This window comes from Acinonyx jubatus, chromosome E4 (assembly GCF_027475565.1).
Source record: "Acinonyx jubatus isolate Ajub_Pintada_27869175 chromosome E4, VMU_Ajub_asm_v1.0, whole genome shotgun sequence".
NCBI lineage: Eukaryota > Metazoa > Chordata > Mammalia > Carnivora > Felidae > Acinonyx > Acinonyx jubatus.
Window position 1 is genome coordinate 49996484 of NC_069395.1, and position 18878 is coordinate 50015361.

General features: G+C 42.9%; 1 protein-coding gene across 3 annotated transcripts in view; it reads right to left on the reverse strand.

Annotated features, from left to right (window-relative positions):
• Window positions 1-18878, reverse strand: part of PAPPA2 (pappalysin 2) — a 525758-nt gene that overhangs the window by 88744 nt on the left and 418136 nt on the right. For all 3 annotated transcript variants that reach the window (XM_053208873.1, XM_027074271.2, XM_015064277.3), the window contains 2 exons: window positions 17941-18076; window positions 17526-17742 (listed from right to left, as the gene is read on the reverse strand). In XM_053208873.1, coding sequence (XP_053064848.1) covers window positions 17526-17742; window positions 17941-18076 — 353 coding nt within the window. The remainder of the gene's footprint in view (window positions 1-17525; window positions 17743-17940; window positions 18077-18878) is intronic.

Sequence of the window (18878 nt, forward strand, 5' to 3'; positions counted from 1 at the left end):
ATATTTCTTCAGCCTGGTAAACAGAGAGTACTAGAAAACAGAGTCATTAACAGTTCTGGTTCCTGTCAGCTTGTTGCCAGGAAATTAATGTGAAATAGCACGTGCTGTTTGTCAGTGACTCCAGCCAATTAATTAATCCGTGTCATCGTTGAGGACAAATGCGTGCCGAGATAAGACACAGAGCAAATACTCTGAATGAGCCTCCTTCTGTCAAGATGGGGTTCCGTTCACCGCTGTTGCTAGGCTACCGGTGTAAGAAGTCCTTCCAGCACTGGCAGCAAAGGAGGAAGAGTGAGACGGAAGAGGGGAGCACAGAAGAGGGGGAAAGTGTGGCATGAAATAAGACCAAGAAAAAAAAAAAGGCACCAAACCCAGACCTGTTTATGAAGTGAGAAATGGTTTTAGGGCAGCTGCTGCAAATTCCTTCACTAGCTTACATTTCCATTTGCTTCCTTTTTAAGGAATTTGTTTTATGAGGACGGTGTTTGTCAGGTCGTTAGCTTCTGATGGCATCTGGTACCAATTGTAGAATTCTCTCCCCTGCACCCCAGCCCCCCCCTCCTTTCGTGTTTCTCTTCCACCGCAAACACTGCTTTTCCGAGTGGAGCTGCGTCCTCCATTTTCCCGCCCTCCCCATACCTTCTCCTTTCCACCTAGCGCTACACGAGCTCTCCTCTCAGAAGGATAATGCTAAGAGTCAAAACGGTTTGTCTTAAAACTTCCTAGGAGCTTTCTTCTTATGGTCTTTGGACAAATGCTAACGAAAGTGGCAGGGGTGAAATCTTACAATGCCCCAGAGAGGTGGGAAGTTAGGTGTTTATCTTGGTTTGACACACAAGGAAAATTAAGCTGCTCAGGAGACTGGCCGGGGGCCACACAGCGAGTCAGAGGAAAACCCTCGGGCTGGAGCTCAGAGCCCTGGCTCTCTGGCCAGCCTAGACCACGAGGCCATCTCCCAGGGGGATGCGGCTGCTCTCCTGTTGCCTTCTTCTGAATTCAGGAGCTAGCAGCATTGGCCAGGGAGAGCCAAGAAGCTCCTCACCTCAGCAGGGCAGTCAGGGGCAAATATAGAATATTCCATGGTCCATCTTAGCTTCCAGACGTTTTCTTTTTAAATGACAGCAAATCAAGTTGTCAATATTTGTCCAGCTGCCGCCATCTGCGAGATGACCTGCTTTGCATGTTTCCTCCTTTGGCAACAGCTCCTCAGCCTTCCACCCATTTTTTTCAGATCTTTCCCCATACCCCATCACAATGTGTTCTCAGGTAAGGATATGACGAGCCCACCCAGATGTGATTCACAGGTACTTCCACATTAACAGGAGATAAAGTTTTAAGTCAAAGGGATGAGTTTTTCATGATGGAATTTTAAGTCGATAGGCCCTTAAAAATCACACTTTCTAGATGACCACCTACCCATAACTCTAGCTTTGTTTTTTTGTCTCTCCATTTCTCTGATAAGCCTTCGCTCTCTCTCTTCTGGTCCTCACTCCCCAAGGTCATTGTGTTGGAGCGTTTTAAAAAATGCTTTCAGGGGCACCTGGGTGGCTCAGTCGGTTAAGCGTCCGACTTCGGTTCAGGTCATGATCTCGCGGTCCGTGGGTTCGAGCCCCGCGTCGGGCTCTGTGCTGACAGCTCAGAGCCTGGAGCCTGTTTCAGATTCTGTGTCTCCCTCTTTCTCTGACCCTCCCCTGTTCATGCTCTCTCTCTCTGTCTCAAAAATAAATAAATGTTAAAAAAAAAAAATTAAAAAAATGCTTTCAGTGAGAAATCCCTGTACAAAATGTACAATTACCCTGGGCTATCTTCCTCTTGTACGTAACCTGCTCGTGGGCACCCAGGCGCAATCCTAATACCATCCTACTGCAGTGATGCGGATGCTTCCTTTGTTGGTTGGGTCTGTGAGTGACGCCGGTACCTGAGAAACTTCTGTCGGCAGTTTTGTGAAGGAGCGGCCCACAGGAGGCAGGCCTCAATCGTGGTTGTACATCCGACTCGTTTAAGCAGCTTTCAAAACACAGATACCCAGGCTTTGTCCTCTGGAGATTTTGATTCTCAAGGCTTGTGGTGGCATTTTAGCATCTGTGACTTTATAAGTTGCACAGAGTTTGCTGCTCACCAGGAACGAAAACCGGTGCCGCAAAGGTCTTGTATGCGTAACCCGAATGATAGGTCAGTAAATTCCAGAAGCCAAGACTATAACATAACAAGGCCAATTCCAGGAGGAGAACCTGGTCCCACTGCTTGATTATTACATGTCAATGTATTAAGTACATATTGTCCTGTAGAAGCCATAAGATAGATCAAAAGTATGCAACACTTTTCCTGTTCTGAAGAAGCTTTCAATATAGCTGATGAGAGAATAATAAACTCATGTATTACTGATTACAACTTCAAGGCTGTTTCAGAGAAAGTTTTATCACTGCATATGATTTGACCTCAGTGAAGGAATAGAATTTGGAAAGGCGAAAGAGATATTCTGGAAAGCTACCTCCAATGCTTGACAGACAGAACACAGGCAAGGTAGCCCTCTCAGTGCTTTGACAAAATCTCCATTTCCTACCGACCACTGAGAGGTGTAGAAAATTCATTATATGTGGGTCTCCCAAGTTATAACTAACAAATTTAGAGAACCTTTAGTGAAAGGAGCCCACATCCATATTTGAAGACAGACTTACAGGCAAGTTCCCAAAGCCTGGCTCTGCCTCGTAGTGAGTGGTTGGTGAGGAACAGGGTAAGGCCGACCCCAGAAAGCAGACATCATTCTCTGCAGAGGGAGCACACAGACCCCACACAGGGTACACCACGAGCTGTCCCCCAGGCTATACCAAATCAGGCACCTCTTTTTAGTTTTACATTTCTTGAGGCCACTAGAAGGAAGTTGGCCTAGTTTCCAGCCAGGGTCCACATTTGGGATGCTGGGTAGTTACTGACAAATGGGTGAAGTCCCGGCTTTTCTGCCCACAGCTTTGGTCCAAGGATCCCCTGAGGGTCTGAGCCACCATGGAGGAATTTCACCAGACTGCAACAATACTCCAGACTCAATAAAAATGGACAGTGAAACCTTGCTTCTCCCGTGTGAGGCCTAATGGAAATTATGTGCTAAAGACCCCATTTGCTTAAGCGTGAATTTTGGGGGGCGTGGGGGTGACTTTTAACAATGATCTTGGAGGAACCATAGCTTGTTAAAAGTAAAACGGACCTTAAACACAATTCAACTCAAATTCCTCGTTTTAGAGATGAGGAAAATGAGCCCGAAAGAAACGATGGGGTATTCCAGAACACTAAGACTACAATGTAACAACAAAGACACATTTAATTAAGCTTTGGCTCAAACTCAAAATCAGAATGACATCAGCTCATGGACTCTTCTCAAGTCAACATCCCACCCTCCCGTAAGCAGCCAGAGAAAGCTGACCACAATTTGATATCTGGAATCTAGGTTAGTTTAGGAGAAACTGTCTGGCATCTGTAACACACGTTTGACAAACAGCATGGTGTAATGGAGAAAGTAGGAGATCAAGGCCAATGTGACCTGGGTTCAGGTCTTGGCTTGCCCCTGCTTACCTCTAGGACCTTGGGTAAGTCTCTTAACTGCTCTGGCCCTCTGTCTGCAAATTTGTAAAATGATGGGTTTGAACTAGGTTCTCTTAAAGGTCCCTTCCAGCTCTAACATGATATTTAATTTCCTAGATGAGGTGATGGTGGTATTGGGGTGGGAGTACAGAAAACCCATGAATGGGCAGGATGTGGTAGAGAACAAGAAAGAGTTTCTGACCATCTTTCTTGCCCAGTGTACGTTTTTGCTTAATGTCCCAACTTTTCAGTTGCTTAGTTAAACAAAACATTGCAATTCATTTACCCAAGAAGTACCACCATTGACCAAACAGCAATCCCAGTGGTTTCTGCAGAAACAGCTCTTTTAAGGTTAAATAGTAAAGAGGATCAGATTTCTCGCCATTCCCCTACTGTGTTTTATTGATTCTTATTGAAATAAGAGGCTGTGGGTTAAGAAGGAATGTATGCTCCAGATTTGCCAGCAGATAGAAGTGCAATGTACAGAATGGAGAGTGGACTGGAAGGGACAGAGTCCTCATTAATCTTGCCTCCACCAACAACAAAACCAAATAATAATAATAGCATCCGTCCTTAGAGAGCTTTGCTGTTTCTCCAAACCAATACAAAAAGATACCGTCTCTACTCTGGCTGCCCATTCTACCTCCTCGTCACTCTGGCTCCATGTTTTGCTTTGTAGGACAGGAACAAGCATAAATGTCAAGTATATTTCCATCAGCCATCTTGGGCAAAACAGTGCTAGTGCTTTGAGGGGGCTTTTCCTCAAGTACAATACCAACCAGGAAGGGAAAATTAATTCAAGTTCTTCTCCTCTGAAGATTCTCATCTGAGAGGAAACAGAGATCTTGATAGTAATTGTTTCTTCCCTCGTGACAGAGAAATGATGAATTACTGCACTTAGCAGACTTCTTCCATTCCTGTATTTTGAAGAAAGCAGAGGTTCCCCTGCCTCTCTATTGAAGGTTCTGCCCCAAAGTCGGCCTTTTGGGAAAGGTCCATCTCTTCCTAGAATGTGACCTATTTGTAAGTTCAGGACTGGACTCTGGTGACCCCAGTACCGGGTAATTTGCTTCACTCATTTCTAATTCTGGGCACAGTTTTTTACCATGCCTGGCTGTAACACTAGAAGTCCCATCCAAATGCCCCCTGTCCTTCTAAAGAGAAACAGATTTACTTCACACAGCCAAAAGTGCTCCCTTTCAAAATCCCTGCCTCACCAAGTTTCAGAACCCATGATTTTAATGTAGATTATAAAATATGTGGAATACCAAAGGAAGAGTCAAAACAATTGTTGGCTAATTAGTAGAGGATATGCTTCCCTAGCATTGCATCAGGGAAACAGAATCACCCATCAGAAATAACAACAACATGGGGTGCCTGGGTGGCTCAGTTGGTTAAGCATCCAACTCTCCATCTCGGCTCAGGTCACGATCTCACAGTTCAGGGGTCTGAGCCCTGCATCAGGCTCTGTGCTGGCAGCGTGGAGCCTGCTTGGGATTCTGTCTCTCCCTCTCTCTGCCCCTTCCCCACTTGTACTCTTGAGAGAAAGAAAGAAAGAAAGAAAGAAAGAAAGAAAGAAAGAAAGAAAGAAAGAAAGAAAGAAAAACATATATGTGTGTGTGAATTATAAAAACATAAATTATGTGTATATATATATATGTGTGTGTGTATATATATATAATTATATATATACACACACACACACACACACACATATGTATGTATATATTTCTAGTTTTCAAAGGCAGTAACCATCTCCACGGGGGGCAGTTCCTAACAAGGAGTGATCACGGGAGCCCCCAAATGATTGTACTGTGGACTCTTGTCCTACCAACCCTTCATCCCTGGGTACCAATGAAACTATTAATCTGGGGGTGACCCTTCCCCAGCCACACTCATAGGCCCAGCCCGAGGACTTGTGAAACACATGTAGTCAAGTGAGGGAGCAGCACAGTCCTGCGAATGAAGATTAATGGGCATGAGTTTCATTCCACATCGTTCCTAGAACAGTTCCTACAAGGCAGGAAGAAGGGGTAGCATGACTTCTCTGTGGCTATTCATAAGCTGTGTAAACTGAGGTCTTGAGGATTTGCGAGCCAGCACCTTGAATGAGTGTCAAATTCACACATAAAAGTTAAACAGGTGTTCTGAAACCAACTCCAATATAGTGGCTGGGGCGGGGGGCAGGGGGCGTGCAGATTCCCACACTGGGATGCCGGTAGGACGTCTGAAAATTTAACTCAATCCTGACACTACCTGCCCAGAGAAAGCATCAGATGCCACAAGTTAAGAAATCAGTCCCACTCAGGCACCAGTCACAAACCCAAGTTGTTACCTATACAGTAAAACCTTGGTTTGCGAGCATAATTTGTTTGGGAAACATGCTTGTAATCCAAAGCACTTGTGTATCAAAACAAGTATCAAGAACCATTGACTCAGTTGTGCTCATGCGATGTTCAGCATCACGTACTACTCATATTGCAAGACATCACTTGTTCATCAAGTTACGATTTATTAGAAATGTTTGCTTGTCTTGCGGAATACTCACAGAACAAATTACTCATAATCCAAGGCTTTACTGTACTTCTGACTGACTGGCTATAAATCAGAGGTTCAAACCTCCTCCTCAGGTTTGATTAATTTGCTAGAGCTGTTCATAGAACTCAGAGAAACATTTTACTTACTGGTTACCAGTTTATTATATATAAAGTAATAAACACAACTCAGGAATAGCCAGAAGGAGAGATACATAGGACAAGGCATGGGGAAAGGACATGGAGCTTCCATGCCCTCTCCAGGCGTGCCACCCTCCCCAGTCTCCATGTGTTCACCAACCCAGAAGCTCTCAGAACACAGCCTTTTGGAATTTTATGGAGGCTTCATTACATAGGCTTGGTTGATTGATTCAACCTTCAGCCCTTTCCCACTCTCCAGAGGTCAGAGGGAAAGACTGAAAGTTCTAACCCTCTAATCATGTGTTTGGCTTCACAGACAATCAGCCCCATCCTGAAGTGTTTTTCCAAAAGTCACCTCATTCACATAACAAAAGACACCTTTATCACTCTCAACACTTAAGAAATTCCAAGGGTTTGGGAGCTGTGAGCCAGGAACCGTGGACTAAGACCAAATACCATAATAATGCAGAAGTAGAACATAAAACACGTGCTGGGCCCCTTTGGGAATCTCCCTCTCCCCCTTGGCTTCCTTTCCCCAGAAAGTTTCTGGACTCCCCAACAGAAGCTTCACGTTGTTCCCATCATCTCATAATCCGGGGATTTGTCAGTCCTTGGTTGACATCAGATTTGGAACGTTACTCCCTTCTGTTCTTTTCTTCCTCCTAGCTTTCCCACGCCTTGCAACATCCCCGGTTTGTGTGCTTATAGAGAAATGAAGGCCCAAAGAAGGGAAGGGACTGTCCTAAAATCAGGTGATGAAACTGATGATGTAGCCAACAGCAGGAGACAGGGGTCTGGACGTTGGGCTTGCTGCCACTTCAATCCCAGACTTCCTCTGCCTCCATGGTTAGAGCTACACAGAACCAGACATGGCCTGAGAGTCATTCCAACCAGAACTTATGGTCAAATCCGTCAACAGTGTCTGTCTACTTGGCAGGCTGGCAAAATGACAGAATCCTGAAAATATTGGTTTGTTTTTATTTTCTATGCTCTCTCCGCCAGCTGCTATGAATATAGACCATAAGGACAGGGCCAGCCCTGAGCAAAATTGAGAAGCAGGTGACATTTTAAACTCAACACTCTTTGCAGAACCACTTTTTCTATTTTTCATACTGCCCCAAGCTTCCAGATGCCTACCCTAACTTGCATTTCAGCAGGGCCCTGGTCTATTTTTGAATTGTCAAGGTCCATAAGAGAATGGTTCTGCTATAAAAAATTGATAACAGCTTACAACACTTCTACTTCTATTAAACAGCTGTTTACTATTTTAAAGAGACTTTTGGAGATCACCAAGACTTGAAGAAAATATTTCCTAATGGTGGAATTTCAGACACCATGATAAGACACGGAGGAGTCATTATTTCAAAATTATTGTTTTGAAACTAGCCTACTCCTTAGAGGTAGACCCCAAGTCTTTGTAAGTTGTTTGGGCCTATTCCTAACTTTTGACCAAAAGCTGCTACCTAACCAGTTCTAAGACCGCATCCCACCAAGAATCATCTCAGACAAGGTAGTATTTTAATAAACGCTTTCTAGAATAGTCTAGCCATGCACCCATCAACACTTAAATGAGACTAAGTCCACGACCTTTTCATTTTTCCTCTATAACCCCTGAGAACAAATAGTCAAAGAGACTCAAACAGCTGACTATGCCTCCCAAAGCAGACTACTGTTGACCAGGCCATCCGTCATTGGCCAGAAGAATCAGAACCCTCACCAGCGGATTCTCCTCGTTTCCTCTTATTTTATGGACAAATCATTCCGGGAAAATGAAGTTAGGCAAGAAACCTAGGGAACAATTCAGCAGCTATAATTCTTTCTTTGCTTAAGAAACAAAAACAGATTCAGTGTTAATTTGCTAAACTGCTTTGGGGAAGAAGATAATCAAAAGAGTAGAAATGCAATACATATTTCATTTCTATAGTGCTTTTCCCAGCAAGAGAGAACACTTCCCATCATCCTGGAATATTAAAAGCAACCCCTCTGCTACAAACAAAAGATGAGGAGCCAACGCAAATGCTCTCACCTGTAGCCCCTAGAGAAAGAAAGAAAGGAGCTCTTCACTTTGTGAAGCTATCAAAAGTGAGGGGATATCTGAATGCTCTACATAGAAATGAGCAGGCGAAGGAGAGGCCCGGCAGGTTTACAGAGGCCCAATCCAGGCAGAGAAGGAAGGGAAAGGGTTGGCATTTCAAATCTGAGCTCCAAATAACTGAAGCACAATAGGAATCGGTAAAGCAGCAGCAATGAGGGTTCCAGGGAATAATGAAGCATGAAGCAGAATGACGGATAATAGAGATGGAATGATCCTATTACCAAGGCCAAGCTCACAAACTGATTACAGAGGGGATGGAATGCCAAGGCACTGAGCTGTGCTCTGGCTGCATGCCCCTGGACTGGGGCTTGGAGGCCTTGTAATCTAGACCCAGATCTACCCAGAATCTACAGAATAACCAAGGAGAAATATTTTGACACCTGAGTCCCAACATCTCCCAAATGGAAAACACAGCCGCTTCCTTCCAGAACTTCTCTGGGGATTTTAAAGTCATAAAAGTGAAGTTTGGGGTGCCTGGGTGGCTCAGTCGGTGGAACGTCTGACTTTGGCTCAGGTCATGATCTCACGGTTTGTGGGCTTGGGCCCGCATCAGGCTCTGTGCTGACAGCTCGGAGCCTGGAGCCTGCTTCAGACTCTGTGTCTCCCTCTCTCTCTGCCCCTCCCCCACTTGTGCTCTGTCTCTCAAAAATAAATACATGTAAGAAAAAATTAAAGTCATAAAAGTGAAGTTCTATGGAAAAGTTGCTCTCTTTTCTACCACATCCCTCCACCCCCAACCAGAATTCCATGTCTATAGTGAATTTTCCAAGGACAACAGAGGGTGATCCAGAAATCTTCTGTACTTGACTCACTGATACAAGCTCTCTCTTCTCGGCAACACCTCTATCTTCTCAAGAATAACTTTCTAAGGCCAAAGCCATCTTTTTTGTCACAGCACGAGGGTTTCATTGAAAGTGAAGTCAAAAGAGACGAGGTAACTAGGGTAAGTCAGCCTGAGATAGCATTAGCCCCTCATGTTACCAAAGTTCGTAAGTTGCAGACAGGAAATTAGGGATAACTAATTGATTTTTCTCCCTGGATTATTCAGTTTTGCAGCCCCAGCTTCAGGAAACAGAATCTTTAGAGACTGCCAGAGACAACAGAGTTGACTAAACTGGTACACATGTCCATAAATTTGCAGGTGTTATGCATCCTGACACCTTCCCAACCAAACCAGATACACATTGTTCTGTGATTACTCATTTTTAAAAGCTTATTTATTTTGAGAGAGAGAAAGAGAGAGGCAGAGAGAGAGAGAGAGAGAGAGAGAGAGGGAGAGAGAGCTAGCTCATGTGTGTGGGCGGGGCAGAGAGAGAGAGAATTCCAAGCAGCTCCACACTGCTGGAGCAAGAGCCCAATGCAGGGGTTGAAATCACAAACCATGAGACCAAGACCTGAGCCAAAATCAAGAGTCAGATGCTCAACCAACTGAGCCATCCAGGTGCCCCATGGGATTACCCAATTTTAAAATCACCTGATCGTCTTCTTTACACAAGCATGGTTGACAAAATGTGGCAGGTATGTTAATTATGTATATGTGTATTTTTACATTAAGTATAGGAGAGTCAGAGGCTGAACTCCAACACGTATCCACAATAACAGCCTAATAGCAAATGTTTTAATGCAAAAGGTAAATTCTAAGAGTTGTTGCTTTGAATACAGACTCATACAAGAGCACAGTATGTGTGTTCATTACGTTTTCTTGACTCAGACTTTATGTGTTCATGCTTAGTTTGCTCTAAGTAAATAGAGAAAATGCAGATTTATGCAGAAAAGAGAAAAAGAAAGGAGAAAAAATCTGGGGATGACAGTGCTCTTTACAAAAATATTTTTTTACTTAAAAAACAGTACCCTTTTGAATGGCCCAATCATTTAAAAAGTTAAATCATTTTAAAATTTAGTTATATAATCAATACACATGAACCTTTTCCAAAAAATTGTCTTGCATAAAGTGAAATACACACACACACACACACACACACTCACGCACACTTACAATATATATAACCACGTTTTACTAGACCAAAATTGCTAAAACAATGAACTCTCAATTATATAACACTATGAAAAGAATCAGAATATAGATTTTTAAAACTTTAATGAATTATAATTCATTATAATAATTCATAGTTGAGCCATGGAGAAGACAGCCTTGAAGGTGGCTTAGGCTTATAATAAGGGAAAATGACTTGGGAATAGATATGGATGGATGTGGATTGCTGATAAAATGGATGTGGTGTAACTAGATAATGGACAATCGAGGGGACATCCTCTGGTAAGAGGGTTGCTTAGATAATCCATCTACCAAGACAGGGGAATTTCTATGAGAAGACCTTGCTCTTAGAATCATTGTTCTTCCCTTGTGCTTTTTTCCCAAATATAGTTTGAGGGAGGGTGGCAGGGTTTCTTGGATGATAGTAAGACACGGGTATATTTCTGAAACAGTTTTCCATTTGTATAATAGAACTTTCCTTTACTAAAAACCAATTACTTAGATTCTAGTCTTAGTTTTGCTAATCTCAAATAAGGTGAATTTGGACTAAGACTCTGAGTCTTAGTTTCCTCAACTGAAAAATGATTCCTGGCACATTGTAGGCACTTAATAGTAAGTATTTTTGAATAAGGAATAGTCCATCTCTTTCTGTACACAGACATACATGCACACGCGCGCGCGCACACACACACACACACACCATACAGAATAAGTGGTTTTACAAATCAATGTATGTAAAACTTTTCAAAAACATTCTTCTACTTGAGGAAAAATACAACAACGCATCCACAACGTGTATGCTTACACTCACACACATATCTACTCTATTAGACTTAAATTGTCACACGAGTCTACTTTCAGTTATCCACAGCGATAAAAAGGATCAAAGCATGACTATATATAGTTAACAAGAAAAAATGAGCATGAGAACAGGAGACAGAAGAAAGAACTCAGGTTTCTACAAGGACATTCATTTGAAAAGATTAATATCCCATTCAATTTTAGATTAGAATACTTGGCATTGATAAGCTATAGTTTAAGGTAAACCTCAGAACCCACTACAATTTTATATTTATGAATATCTATTACTTGTTTTCCATCTCAATCAGAATGTGTATTTATACTGAATAAGTTAATGAGGTATTTATACTTCATGTTTGCCTTGGACTTAAGAGAAGTTCAAAACATTAAAAAAAGAAAATATGCATTTTTAGTTAGGTCAATCTATTTAGAAGTTATATTGAAATGTGGTCTGAGGACTCAAGCCAGGGACTTAAAGGAAATCTTAACTGGAACAGAAAAAGCAAAGAGTACAAAGGGATTTCTTCTGGGTTATCTGACAAGAATTTTCCTGCCGCTTTGTGATACTAGAGATTCACCGTGCTCTTTTGCCAGTTAGTGTGATGTCATGCTTTCCCAGTAGATGTTAACTGGAGAGACTTGGAGGAAGAAGGGGCTTTTCTTCTTGGTTTCTACGCGCTTTCCTCTCCCGGCTTCTGCTACACTTGATGTCTGACAGAGCGTCAATCCAATGGTGCTCACCACATAACGAGTTTCCGCGACACCCTGCACGTCTCTGCAAGTTTCGCCAGCACCCTAGAGCAGCTTTCCAGCAAGTCTCAAAGGTACCCCAGTGACTGACTTCGCAGAACATTTCACCAATGCCCAGCGGATGACTTCCCAAAAAGTTTCAGCAGTTACCCAATGGCAGCTTCCTAGAAGCCCCAACAGGGACCCAGTAGGAGCTTCCTAATAAGCTTTGATCAACACCCCAGTGGATGGCTTCCTGATTGCTGGTCCAGCCCACAAAACCTCCGCAAACTTCCCTATCATCCAGTGTGCTCTCTCTGCGCCCTCCCTAATGAGATCCAAATCACAGCCCGAGGTGGGGAGACTTCCACATTTGTTCCTTCCTCCGATACTTTTCCCTTGTCCCTAAATGGAATAGTTGCTTCCTTTACCCCACCATTCTTCTAGTCATTAGGGACCTCTTTACCCCCAAGTAGCTAATCCTTTGTAGTTAATAATTATTTATATTAAACTTCCCCTATTCTAATTACTATGTCCTGACTGGACCCTGACTGGCATACAATGGAACTATAAATGGTACCAGGAGACAGATTCACAAAGGTAGGATTTGGGGATCGGTTTGGTTGTACCTATGGACTTGAGTATGTGAAGCTCCTTATCAATGAGAAATGGGAGGCTGGCAATCCATAATACACAGTAGGATACTTAACAAGCATTACCTTCGGTCAAGGGTGATGAAGAGCCAACCGGAAAAAAGTACCCTGGGAGCCCAAGTGGCTGTGATACTTGATAGAAGCTGTTCTCTACACCACATGTCATGTCATAGCAGCAAAAGAGAAGAACACGCACTGAAAGCGGGAAGCCAAGCCCTTCCTCCTGCACTGTCTCTCCATAACCCTCTCCTGACAAAACTGAACGTGGCATTAGCCAACAAAGGATAAATATTAATGAAATCCTGTTCTAGCATTACACATTCACATGCTGCGAGTGGATTTAGAGCTGGGAAGCAACAAAGTGCTAGCGGCACACCTTGTAGAAGGAAGAATGGAGACAAACAAAGATGAGAAGTGGTGTAGAAGCCACCATGGGCGGTGCTCCTGCCCGGGGCTACGTGGTGCGACAGACTCCGCATGGATCATTCCCGGTTAATCTCACAAGAATGCTATGAGGTCATTTTTCCCGGCTTCCCACTTAAATTCCGACAATACAGAAAAAAAATATGAAAACTCTTATCAATATCAAAAACCAAGACTGACAGCTGGAATCTGTGTGGATTCCCTCCTGATTCCAAAATGTATTGGAGTTGAATTGAGAAACATCATTGGAAGCTAAAGTATGTATTTTTTTTTTCCTAAAAAAAAAAAAGCAAATAAGGAATAGAGCCATACTAAAAGAAGAGAGGGAAAGGGTCATTCTTTACTCATTCTCTGGCTTCTCTTGAGACCGGAAAACTGGGCACTGCTTTTCAGGGGTCATAAATCTGTTCTTTATCCATCGGTCCTCATCAGCCTTTCCTGACTTCAAGACATCAGGTCAGGAAGGATAAGGGTCTTGGTCCAGTGAGATGGGAGAGAGTGGGGGTTCGGGGAGAGCCACTGGCAAAGGCCATGGAATCCCAGAAGATAAATGTTCCAAAGGTAAAAACACTGCAGGGTCCTAAGGCTTCTAGAGGCTTGGGGACCATGAAATAAATTTTCAGAATAAACTGCCATGCAACAATCTGCCCTGGGCTCATTGGCAGTGAAGACAGAGAAATGTTAAAAATAAAAGAAATGCCAATATTTATCAAATAAATATAAACAAATGGAAAGCAGGAATGGAAATTTAAATTCCAGACAAAGTAGAATACAAAGCCAAAGGCATTTAATGGGGCAAAAGGGTTGGCACAAGGTATGATCTTAATAAAGATAAAAGAGTCACAAGCAGCTATGCACAGAATTCTGTAACATCAAATTATAAAAAATCCAGAACTGCTTGAAATACAAGGAAAAGTTAGGGAAGCACAGTTATTTGGGAGATTACACTGCAACCTTTTATAGAGAAGGTAGATGGAAAAATCAATTAAGAGGGAAAGTGCAAATGTTGCAAAGAGAGGAGCGGTCAGAAGTTTCAACCATTGTAATCAGCCAGGCCCTGGAGAAGAAGACCAAGGTCATCTTCAGAAGATTCAACACTGGGGGATCTGACGAATCTACTGCCATCTGGAGGGGCAGAGAAGTTACAATCAATGTTTCCATTATATTTTGTTCATGTAACTGGAAGAATAAAATTCTGTTGTAGGAGAAAACACACACCCATCAGCAATTCTTGTCTATCTGTAAATTCTTCTAGAATTGATTATGTGAATTTCCAAAGTAGATAACAAGAGTCCTGATTAAATTAGAGTCCAGATTTCTGGAAGCAAATCCACTCATTTAGGCCAAGTAACCTATTAGTGCCTGGATTATATCTGGGGCACACTCCAATTCCTAATGCATTAATCACAAAAGTGGTTCCCATTCCCTAAAGCCGTCAACCCGATCTTGGGATGGTTGGGGGGTCTGCCTGATTCTCCAACTCATGGGATGCTGTGGCAGGTTACGCAGGATCTCTCCCTAAAGTGACCAGAGCTAGAAACAGCCAGAGAGTAGGAGTGAATTGAGCTCTTAGGGAGCACTAGTGGCCAAAACCAAGAATACTAAACTTGGTTTTCAAGACTAATGGTTCATTACCAGTAGACTAAGCCCAAAGGGTCATAAATTGGGAAGCCATCACAGCGAAACAAGAAACAAGATGAAGAGACAGATCAAAGCTAAAGGGTCCAAGGTGAGAATCATGAAGATCACTGGAGCGCCAGACAAGTTTATTCACCTTCAGCTGAGATTCTGTGGGGCAGTCAGGCTGGTTTAAGGATGCAGAACTATAGGAGGGAGAGGCCACTGGTCATTAATGGTTAAATACGAAATGGACAACACATCTTCTACTGCCAGGCATCTGTCAGCTCTCCCTTGCCCATTTTAGTATTAATGGAATTCAGGTCATAAGGGGTAAGAATGAAGTAGCCAGGAATCCCTCTCACTATGCCCAGAATTTGAGGGTTTCATATTATGATCTATCCACATCTACAGTCGGGATTGATATAAAGAAACAAAAATACTATTCTTTGAGAGTATATATAGAGATTAGGATTTTAAATCTGTTCACAAAGAAAATATATGAAATCTTTCAGGTTCCCTGCGTATCAAAATTTACTATGTTGCACTGATTTGCTGGCTAGGAGGGAAAGTCAATTTGCATGGCTCCTGTCAGTCACATGTGGTTTGGAAATGCTTCTGCATTCCAGATACACTCTGTGTAAACTGGAGAATCATATCCTATTTCTACTGGTTTGCATGCATGCATATAAAACTTGTTTTTCCCCACAGTGCCAAATGAAAATAAGTGAACTAGCAGCAGTGATCACAATTAATCAACTTCTTTGTTAGAACTTCACAGCCATGATGGTGAGGGAAATTCTTGTCCCTTGAGTCTAGAGAGGCTATGACTTCTACCACTTTTTTTGGTTTGCTTGTTCGGTTCTGTTCCATACAGCATTTAGAGATAAAATCTGTTACTATCATTCAATGCAGTTTCTGATACCTACTATGTGCCAGGCTCTCTGCTAGGTGCCGAAAGACACCACATGGAATTTCCACTAGAGAGAGCTCGGAGCTTAGTGGAAAAGAACAAGTAAATAAATAGTCACCACCCAACGTGAGAGCTGTTTCGGTAGAGAGTGGGTTGTGTACAATGCCCTACGGAGACAGGCAAGGAATCTGCCAAGATTGCACAGAAGAAGGTGAATCCTGACGATGAAGTATGAGTTGAAGAGAAGAAGGGCTGGAAGGCATTCAAGAAAGTAGGGAACATAATGTGCAAAGGCATGAAGCTCCTCAAGAACACATGTTTCAGGGACCTGAAAGAAATTCTGTATGGCTTGAGGCCAGAGGTAGAGCCAATAGAGGAGATACTTTGAAAACACATAGGAGAGAGGCAAGAATTCTGGTAAACAACGGTAATAGTCTGTATTCCTGTGTTAATATGTGAAGACGTTTGCTCAATGAGACTACTTAAGAGTTGCACATGAGCTAATGTCACAACGTCCATCATCCAGGCTCTAATCCTTATTGCTTCTCTCTTTCTAGCATTTACAACAATACCTGCACACACAGTTAGTATTCAATTAACATAAGCCACCATTACTGGACGTGGTAGATGGCCTCTAAGATGGCCCCTAGTGATTCATGCCCTGATGATGCAAAGCCTTCCCCTTGAGTATAGGCTGGACTTACTGACTCACATCTAATAAAAAGAATATGCCAGAAGGAATGGATTTTCACTTCCACCATTATGTTATAAAAAGACTCTGGCTTCCCTTTGGGGTGGTCTCCTATGTACTCATCCCCCATGGCCGCTTTCTCTCTTGGATCATTAGTTGTTGTGTCAGAGTATACTCTGGCAGCTTATGAGGAAGCCCACGTGGTAAGGAACTGAGCCACACCTATGCGAGCATGCCTACCGCTAGTGCCTTTGTGACTGAGCTTGGATGCAGATCTTCTGAGGCCTGCCAATCACCACATGAGCGAGCCTGGAAGTGAAATCTCCAGCTCCTCTTGGGCTTTAGGTTACTGTATCTTTGGCCAACAGCTTGATGGCAAACTCGTAAAGGACTCTAAGCCAGAGGCACTCAACAAAGTCGCATCCAAATTCCTCCCACTAGAAACTGTGATAGACCACTAAATTTTACTATGATGTGCTAAATAGCAAAAGATAACTGGTATATTACACACTAATGTCTACTGCTATTCCCTAATCAAAGCTGGGTTTCTGGTATACCTAGGTGGGGCACAGTAGTATCAGAGCTCCTGCTTGGTGATGGAGCATTGCCTGGAACCTCAGCTTTTGTGACTAGGATCCCAATCACCTGACTCCTTGAGGGAATGAGCTCTATTACCTAGAGTCCCACTCAACTGATGAGACCACTCACAGAATGAATCCAGCCCAACTGCAGCACAGATTATTGTCTGGCATGCTCTCTCCCACCTTCGGGCCACCCTTGGGCGCACCAACATTATAAAAGTATAGTCCCTCTGCTAGCTGAGGCAGAGAGTTCAGGAAACCTCTTGTAAATGATGACAATCACAGATGACCACAGAAAGACCCATGTAGATAACATAGTCCTGATTTCCATATGTAACTCTAATTGATTATATGACATGCCTTGAAAACTAATTGTTCAACTTGCTGCATACACTGTCCAGGTGGGAACAAGTGGAAAAATATACATTGCTTAGGGAACATTGAGTTTTTGGCAGAAAATTTTTGGCAGTTTATATAACAATGCTGATGTGAAGGCAGCGGTTTTATATGTAAAAAAGATTTTAAGACCTTGTAAAGATGTTAAATATTTACATAAAAAATTATGCTCAGCTAAGAAAAGAAGAGCAAAATGCGAAAACCAAGTGTGCCTTCCATAAATTGTTCTTTACTTGTTTCTTATGTGTTTTTAGTAGTTTTTAGACCCACTTTTTAGTGATCAAGCACCCACTGAAAACAAAATCATATGTATAGAAATGATAGTAGTATTTCACAGCCACAAGAAAAAGAAAGACAAAAAGGAAGAAAGGGGACTTTGTACCTCTGTCCCTGATGATTTTGTCCCTCATGCTCTGGGATGCAGTTATTGAGAGTTGATGAACTTATGTGGGAGGATGTCCTTAGAGCCACCGCTGAGATGCCCACCAATGGGGATGAGAAATTCAGCAGCACTGAGGAGGTACGGTGGGAGAGGACATTCGGGTGATGGCTCACATTGATAACCAGCGGATTATGCTGGCATGACAGTTCATAGGTTCCTGAAGAGAAATAAGATGAATGATATCGTAGCCACCCATACAGCACTGTGTTTCTATATCTAGCATTCATTTTTATCTTCTCGATAGCTGTGTACTCCAGGCAGGGTCCCAGACAATGTAAGGGACGGAAGCCTAGTTGACTCCAGGGTATACTGGCTTATCCCCTAGCAGCCCTAAAGGGACGACTGTCAGACTCACCAAGAGAGTGGTTGTTCCCACTGACATCAGTCAGGTGAACAGTCACTGTTGGCCGCCGATGTTCTCCAAGTACCGGGCCATCAGATGTCAAGAAAATGAAAATTGTCGTGGCCACTCCTGGTCTACTGAAACACACCTAGGCATAAGCACACATAGGTATAAGCCATTATTTCCAGAGGGGTATTGAGGAATGTGTCACATTACTTTTACATTTCCTCAGTTCACCGTTTATAAAGCAAGAGCTCCCTTCTCCTTTACCTATGAGAAAAATACGGAGTAGGCACAGAAAGATATCCAGGTTCCCACCAGAAATCAACATTAGATGAAAAAAGATTAACTTGCGGCTACTGAACTTGCCATCTTTTTCTGAGATTTTTGACTTCAACTGTTCCTTTTTCACTTGGGCCTGTCTTTCTTTAAATTTCTCAAAAAGATCACTGAAAGGCACCATTGCTGGAGACAATAAATCACTGCACAACGAGCCAATACCACATCTCCAAAGTGGGAGAAGTGGACAAGACTCACCAAGCTAACATACTGCTGTGAACTGGCCTAGCTCCAAACATAGTTCTTCCTTCCCCATCACCCTGTCTTCCCCCTAAACTTCTTATCCGAACGTCTCAGTTAGCACGCGAACTGTGACATTAGAGGCTACTGTGGAGTCTATGGTTTCTGAGACTAGAAGCTGACGAACCGTCTGTTCTGATGAAGTTTTGCTGGTGCCCCAAGCGTACATGCCCAACTCTACCCATGGCTGAAAAATAAGCCAACACCGAGGCCTAGGATATTCAGTTATTTATAAAGAATATTCCTAGATGGTTAGGCTGATTAACAATATAACTGTCTTCCAAAGTAAACTATGGGAGTTTCGTCCATGAAAATCCTTTAATCAAAAAAGAAAACACCTTAGAGTTCGGGGGATGACCGGGAGGGCTTAT